The 8,639-nt window shown below is 34.5% G+C and overlaps 1 protein-coding gene across 1 annotated transcript; it reads left to right on the forward strand.

Moving 5' to 3' along the window:
- Positions 1 to 3,728: 3,728 nt before the first annotated feature.
- LOC126685790 (cytochrome P450 94A2-like) lies at positions 3,729 to 5,531 on the forward strand. The gene has a single exon (XM_050379746.2). The coding sequence runs from the start codon at positions 3,831 to 3,833 to the stop codon at positions 5,343 to 5,345; it is 1,515 nt and encodes a 504-aa protein (XP_050235703.1). The 5' UTR covers positions 3,729 to 3,830; the 3' UTR covers positions 5,346 to 5,531.
- Positions 5,532 to 8,639: the final 3,108 nt, after the last annotated feature.

Genomic DNA, 8,639 nt, shown 5'->3' on the forward strand with positions numbered 1-8,639 from the left:
GAATAAAATTAGCAAGCAGAACCTATGAATGTGTTTTCATTGGGTATGCAGTCAATAGCAAGGCTTATAGATTTTATGACTTGACTGCACGAGTTATTATTGAATCAGTAGATGCTGATTTTTATGAACAGAAATTTCCTTTTAAATTAGGAAATAGCGGGGGCGAATCATCTAGTAATGTTCCTGTGGTCAGGAATAATGAGATTACTAATGATAAAGAACCAGAGATCGGAAGAAGTAAAAGAGCTAGAATTTCGAAAGACTTTGGAACTGATTTCCATGTCTATTCTTTAGAGGAGGATCCTTCGAACCTCCAGGAAGCTTTAACTTCATTAGATTCTGATTTGTGGCAAGAAGCCATAAATGATGAGATGGATTCATTAGAGTCCAATCATACATGGCATTTGACTGATCTGCCTCCCGGTTGCAAAACCATAGGTTGTAAATGGATCTTAAAAAAGAAATTGAAACCTGATGGTACTGTAGACAAATACAAAGCTCGACTTGTAGCCAAGGGTTACAGACAACGTGAAAACGTTGATTTCTTTGATACCCATTCACCTGTTACTAGAATAACATCCATTAGAGTGCTGATTTTGATCGCTGCGCTATATGATTTGGTCGTACACCAAATGGATGTTAAAACTGCTTATTTAAATGGTGAACTGGAGGAAGAAATTTACATGGATCAACCTGAAGGTTTTGTAATACATGGTCAGGAACAGAAGGTGTGCAAGTTAGACAAATCTTTGTATGGTCTAAAACAAGCACCTAAGCAATGGCATGAGAAATTTGATAATCTTGTCATCTCAAATGGCTTTAAAGTGAATGAAAGTGACAAATGTATTTACTACAAATCTGAAAAGGAACTTTGCACTTTCATATGTCTTTATGTAGATGACTTGCTGATTTTTGGATCAAATATTCATGTTGTGAATGCTGTGAAATCAATGTTGAGTGCCAACTTTGATATGAAAGATCTAGGTGAAGCGAATGTCATTCTTGGCATAAAGATAACTAGATCTGAAAAAGGAATTTCTTTAGATCAATCTCACTATGTTGAGAAGATTCTAAAGAAATATAACTACTTCGACTGTAAACCTGCATGTACACCTTATGATCCAAGTGTAAAACTTTTTAAGAACACTGGTGATAGTGTACGACAGTCTGAATATGCGAGCATCATTGGCAGCCTTCGGTATGCCACTGATTGTACTAGACCCGACATTGCATATGTCGTTGGATTACTGTGCAGGTTTACTAGTAGACCTAGTATTGAGCATTGGCATGCTATTGAAAGGGTTATGAGATACCTTAAAAGAACAATGAATCTTGGATTACATTATCTGAAGCATCCTGCTGTACTTGAAGGGTATAGTGATGCAGATTGGAATACATTGTCAGATGATTCCAAAGCCACGAGCGGCTATATTTTAAGTATAGCTGGTGGAGCTGTTTCTTGGAAATCAAAAAAACAGACGATTCTTGCTCAATCTACGATGGAGTCAGAAATGATAGCGCTAGCTGCTGCTAGTGAAGAAGCAGGATGGCTAAGAAGCCTGCTAGCTGAGATTCCTTTATGGGAAAGACCGATACCAGCTGTGTTGATCCATTGCGATAGTACCGCGGCTATTGCAAAAATTGAGAACCGTTATTATAATGGTAAGAAACGACAGATACGTCGTAAGCACAGCACTGTTAGAGAATTTATCTCAACAGGGGCTGTTAGAGTGGATCATGTACGCACTGATGATAACTTAGCAGATCCTTTGACGAAAGGATCAGGTAGAGAGAAAGTCCATAAAACCTCAAAAGGAATGGGACTATTGCCTATTGAATGAATCATCCATAATGGTAACCCGACCTAACTGACTGGAGATCACAAGAAATAGGTTCAATGGGTAATAACAAGTTATGAATGATATGAGCCAGAACATGCAAAATTAATGCATGATTCCTAAAGCGAGAAGAGGATGAGTTAATAAAATCTCTTAATGAAGTCTATACTCCATATGGAGTGGAGTACCTAGCTATAGGAGTACTCTTGATAGCTTCACCTTTGTGAATGTGGAAGTGGGGCCGCTTCCTATGAAATTTGAGGCAAAATTTCTAGAGCGTTCACTAAACTGGGATAGACGTGCAGGGCCATAAATGCACGGGCTTTAGAAAAACACTTATGAAAAGAACGTGCGTGGTTTGATGTCCGAGATAGAGTTCAAGACTACGAGTCACTCTTGTTGAATCAGAATCTTACTCACTACGCAAAGGTTCAAATCGAAAGATACCTTTGTTTATGCACAATCTTAACAGAAATTGCTCGAGAAACTATTTTTAAAAATTCAAAGTGGGGGATTGTTGGAAAGTTATTGAATTTAAAAATTAAAAAGGAAAAAGTGCCTTGTAACTTGAAATGAGAAGATATTCTGTTTTGTGGTTTTCCCACATTGCTTAGGAAAACTCAATACATTGGGTTTATAAACTTGGTCTTTCTCATATGGGTTTGGGCCCCAAGGGGTACCCAGTTTTGTGAACGGGCTAGGAGTTACATCCTACCCGATTTACCACACACGCGCGCGCCGTCCGTCCGGTCGGCCGGCCTGGTCTGGGTGGGTGGTTCGGTTCGGCTAGCACTTTATTTTTTGCATACAAAAGTATTAATAATTTTTATTCAATTCTTTTGTAACTGTTATGACTCTCTGATTACCTCTCCACGTTTTTTGACTGTTGCTGTTTCCTTCATTAATCATAAATCATTTTCTGTATTAATTATTTACACAGCAGCTATATTTTCTTAGCCTATAAATACTGGCTTCACTTTTCATTTGAGAACACACAGAAACACAGAGCAATACAAAGAAAGTGTTTTAGAGCTGATTTCACAGTGCAGTGTGATCAGTATTTCCGGCTGTTTTATCCTAGGGACGCCGCGGTTGATAGTCAGCTTTGCACCACCGAGCTGTGCCACGAAACGTCTAAAAGAGAGCGACCTAGTCCGCGACTCAGCCTCATCATATTCAGTTTTACAGTAATTGTCTCAACAATATATATATATATATATATATATATATATATATATATATATATTCAACAACAACCTATTATCTTTAATAAAAAAAATTACAATTGTTAAGAAAAAAATATTGAGACTCCTCCTTACCATTGCAATAATTTCTCTTTAATCTTTTATTTGAAAAATGTGTCTTTATCAGGCCGGTTCTGCAACAACTCATTAAAAAAAGCAAACCAATAACACTACAATTGTCCGTCGTGAATAAAACTATTCTCTCTGGTTCATAATATTCGTCACATTCAAAAATTTCTTTTGATTCATAATATTTATCACATTAAAATTTCAAACTTATCTCTAGCAATAAATAGTTTAATAAGGCTAAAAGGACTAATCAAATATAAAACTAGTGGTAATTAATATAAGCAACTTAATAAAATTATTATAAATTAAAATATATTTATTAATTTTTTAATTTATGTGAAGTGGCTAAATACGACAAACATACATTATGGACGGAAGGAGTAACATTAAAAAAAATGAAACTAATTAAAATTCACGTTTATACATAAACTGTTAAACACCAAAAACATCAGTACCATATTTTTTGCATGCATCGTTAATTTTTATATTATGGAATATTAATGAATTAGAAACAAAATTGATTTTTTCAATGGTCCACTCCCTCAATTCACTATAAAGATACGTTCTCAAACCTTGTCCACTACATCTCAATTCACTTTACCAACAAAATAGTTCATTCATATATTCATCGCTACCTTAAATTTGTCTTTACTCTGTTGCTTAAATCAGCCACAAGAAAATGTTTACAGAGCTCTCAGTATCATTTTTCTGTATACTTCTCTCGTTGTTCTTTATATTTTCTGTCGCTAAATCCTCTAAATCCAAAAAATCAACCCCTAATAATTACTCCCCTAAACCATACCCAATATTTGGTCACTATTTTGATCTAAAAGAAAACTGGCACCGTCGTGTTCAATGGACGTCGGATATTCTCCGAAACTCACCTACAGCGACGTTTATGTTGCGACGCCCATTAGGTGGCCGCGCAATTATTACAGCGAACCCAGCAAATGTTCAACATATGCTCAAGACTCACTTTCATCTCTACCAAAAAGGCGACCAATTTCATAGCATTCTCTACGACTTTCTCGGAAATGGAATCTTTAACGTCGACGGCGACAGTTGGAAATTTCAACGACAAGTTGCTAGCCACGAATTCAACACTAAATCGTTGCGGAAGTTTATGGAAACTGTCGTGGATACCGAGCTTTCGCAGCGACTAATTCCAATTCTCTCTGCCGCCGCTGAAAATGAAACTGTTCTTGATTTTCAGGATATATTACAAAGATTTGCGTTCGATAATATATGTACGATTGCATTTGGGTATGATCCTTCTTACTTATTGCTGTCGCTTCCGCAAGCGGAATTCGCGCAAGCTTTTGAAGATAGTGTCAGAATTAGCAGCGAACGGTTCAACTCACCATTAATCTGGAAAATCAAGAAAGCTTTCAGAATTGGATCAGAAAAACAGCTCCGAGAAGCCACATCTAAGGTCCGCAATTTCGCAGCTCATCTCGTGAAAGAAAAAAAGCAAGAACTTAAAGAAAATTCCTCGCTCCAATCCGTTGATCTTTTATCAAGATTCTTGAGCTCGGGCCATTCTGATGAAACATTTGTGACTGATATAGTCATCAGCTTTATATTAGCAGGCCGCGACACCACTTCCGCAGCGTTAACATGGTTTTTCTGGCTGTTAGCGAATCACCCAGAAGTGGAGTCCAACATCTTTGAGGAAATAAATGAGAAATCAGAGATGCCGATTTTCGAAGAAGTTAAAGACATGGTGTACACACATGCAGCTTTATGCGAAAGCATGAGGCTATATCCGCCAGTTCCGACTGATTCCAAGGTCGCGTTAGCTGACGATGTTTTGCCTGACGGTACTGTGGTGACTAAAGGGACGAGAGTTGGCTATCATCCGTATGCAATGGGGAGACTAGAGATTCTATGGGGTGCTGATTGGGCTGATTTTAAGCCTGCGAGATGGCTTCAGAGAGATGCAGAGGACAAAAAATGGAATTTTGTCGGGAGAGATGCGTACACGTATCCGGTGTTTCAAGCCGGACCGAGGATTTGTTTGGGTAAAGAAATGGCGTTCTTGCAGATGAAGAGGGTTGTTGCTGGTGTTTTGAGTCGGTTTAAGATTGTTCCGGCGACGGATGATGGGTTTGAGCCAGTGTTTATGGCGTATCTAACGGCCAAGATGAAGGATGGGTTTCCTGTCAGGATTGTGAAAAGAGAAATAAGCAAGTAATAAAGCTTGCTGCTATAAGAATGGATGATCCTGTTCGCCTGTTTAGTGTTTGTTAAAAAGTCTGAATGAGATTAGTAATTTTGATTAGCAATCGTATGGTACATATTTTGTTTTTTTAATTCTTTTTTCACACTTTGTAATTCACTTCATTATATGATTTGAGTAATAAATTTCTTTCGCATAGAACATTTATGCATGTAGAATTTACTTTCAAATTCACTTCATTAATATTATAGAGCCGAAAATTTATTACAAAAACTCAATTTTTTTAAAATCAAACTCATGTTATGCAAGTATAGTCAAAGGTTTCGTGTCACTAAAATGGAAAAAAATATTAACCCAATAAAAAAATCAAAAATCAAAAAATATCTGTAAATAATTGAAAACTGACGGTACGTGAACCTAACCGCATGTAAAGTTGAAGCATATACAAACAAATTATGATGGCTGATTAATAAGCCTAAACAAATAATACAAAACTACGTTCTTCCATACAGAATCCTACAAATGAATATATTATCTTTTAGTGTACATTATGAAAGCAAAGTAATTGTGAAAATAAAAATAATCATTGAATCTATTTGTATGGTTGATTATAATTTTGTTGTCTAGATAGTGGGTTGGACACAAATACTAAGATAATGTTTCATTATTTTAGCGATTTAAGTCTAACAAATAACTCGTTGTATGGTCTGGAAAAAGATAAGAGTGAGTTTGTGGCTGTTATTTGTTGGAGGTTGTGGATTAATAAAAATAATATAGTGTGGGGAAAGCGGGGTGTTTTGGCGGAGGAGATTGTGAATATAGCGAGCAACCAAGTCGGCTAGAAAAAGTAGCAAGGATCCAAGTGATATCAATGTGGTAATTAGAAATGGTGCAGTGAATTGGATCTGTCCTCCTAGTGGGTTCGTGAAGGCTAATGTAGATGGAGCCATTTTTGGCGATGAGAGGAAAGCAGCGGTAAGTTGTGTGCTCAGAGATGCTTCAGGTTGTATCATTCAAGCAACGCAATTTTTCTTCGCTGGTGTTTATGAGGCCCGAACAGTGGAATTATTGGGTATTCGAGAAGTGCTCAGCTGGCTCAAAGACTGGGATAATGTGATTATTGAGTCCGACGCTCAGGAGGTTATCTCGGACATCAAGAACCCAAAGAGGCGTGAGGGAGATATGCTTGTGGATGATTGCGTTATGTTAGCGAAATAGTACTCAAAGTATCTTTTATGTTTATAAGGCGGTTTGCGAACATAGCTGCGCACTTGTCAGCGCGTAATGTTATATATCTTTGTCAGGTCATCGAGTTTGGTTGTCAAACTTTTCCGAATATCTTACACATGTATCTGTTTTGAAACTCTCTTAATGAATAATTTCTTTGATCGTCAAAAAAAAGAGTAACATTCGAAAATTTTACAAATAAAATTCCAACCTTTTCAATTTTTGCACTTTGTAACCTCATTTTGAATTCCGGTCATTTTGTTAGTTTTTTAAGTTATATAGGGAAAAATTAGGATTTTAGTCGAGATTTAATAATGCCAATAATATGGCTAATATGATTGTCATATATGTAAATAATTGTCGGAAAACGGTTTAGGCTACAAAATATATAAACTGAAAAAGATTAGAATTTGTTTCATAACGTTTTTAAACGTTATACTTAAATCGCTAAAAAGTGAAAAGTTAGAATTTTTTTACCAAGACCCCTAAATACAATGAGCAAGAATGTTATGTAAAGAATATTATATGATGCATTTCGTTTATCCCTCTTGAATTATGTGAAACTCTCTCACACACACACACACACACTTAATCTTCCGTATAACGGTAAATGGAGCGAGGAGCTCACGATCGAGTGGTTGAATAAGAACTCGGTTTGAATTCTTTTGCTATCTAAATGAATAAGATCGAATTCTCTAATTATGTTTGTGAATGTTCATGTATAGGTGAACTGGATTAAGAGTTTGTAAACTCGCTCATAAATAAGTTTGATCATGAATTTATATACTGGCTTGAATGAGCTCGATTATTAGCCAATAACCTTGCTTATTGTTTCTAAATATCCTTATTTAAATAAATAAATTTCTCAAAATAAATTTATAATTAATTTAATGGATTTTTTTCTCAAAGATTAAATATGTAAAATTCTATTCATAAAAAAGTTAAAATTTATAAACATAGTTATATTTTATTTGTTATGAATTATTTAAATAACCCGAGCTTGTAATCCAAATGAATCACAATATTTACTTTTTTGAGCAATTAACTACAAAATTCTTCATTTTTTTATCAAATTATCTCATAATTGTATTTTTTGGATAATTTTTTAAAAGTGGGGAATAATTGTATTTTTAACATGCATGAAATACAAATCGAATGTGAGTGATGCGAAAAGGAAATTAGAAAGTTTCCTAATTGTTACAGTAAAATTATCTTAAATTTATTTTTTACAATACAAATTTAAATTACGGGATAGATCCAAAAATGAAAAAATTTAGGATTAATCGTTCAAAAATATAAAATCTGAATTAAATGATTATGTGTTATAAATTTAGTGGGCGAGTTGACAGTTTTGTTTTCAAGTGCTAATACATAAAAACTCCGTTCCGTTGTAGCCAAATGGGAGGGCAACAACAATTATTCCCATCTTCACTTTTTTTTCTTTTACAGGGATAATACAACTGGATTTATTTTCCTTTTCTTTACAATTTTGTTTTGTTTTGTTTTCTTAGATCTATTTATACGAGACATAAATCTCTGTATGAAAATTTCCACCTTTGAATTTCCTTAAAGTCTTAAAAATATCATTCAAGACTTTAAAGCTGAATTTTGTTTTAATGAGTGATTTGTCAATGCTGGTGGCGAGATGATAGACATTTGAACAGATAATAAATTGTAGATATTAATATATGAATTTTAGGGTAGCAGCTGATCTTGTTTTTATTGTGATAGTGATGAAGCCGTGGTGATTTTGTCATTTAACGAATTAATTTTTAACATTTTTGTTTTTTTTTTAGATTCATTCATTTGGGTATATACTCTTGTATATTTATTGAGAATTAAAGATTGTGTATGAACTTTTTTGTTTGTCAAATAGCATTAATTAATTAAAAGCTAATTGATCTGCAATCTTATAAGAATAAATATTTAGAGAGACAGTCATTTTTTAAAATTGAAAATTCATATTAAAATTGCAAAACATATAAAAATTCATAATTTTTAGAATAATTAAACCTATTTTTTTATTAGATTTACTCATACATAAAAGCATTCAAAATGTATCAATGCACATTCAACAATTTG

The sequence above is a fragment of the Mercurialis annua genome, linkage group LG6, assembly GCF_937616625.2.
Source record: "Mercurialis annua linkage group LG6, ddMerAnnu1.2, whole genome shotgun sequence".
Taxonomy (NCBI): Eukaryota; Viridiplantae; Streptophyta; class Magnoliopsida; order Malpighiales; family Euphorbiaceae; genus Mercurialis; species Mercurialis annua.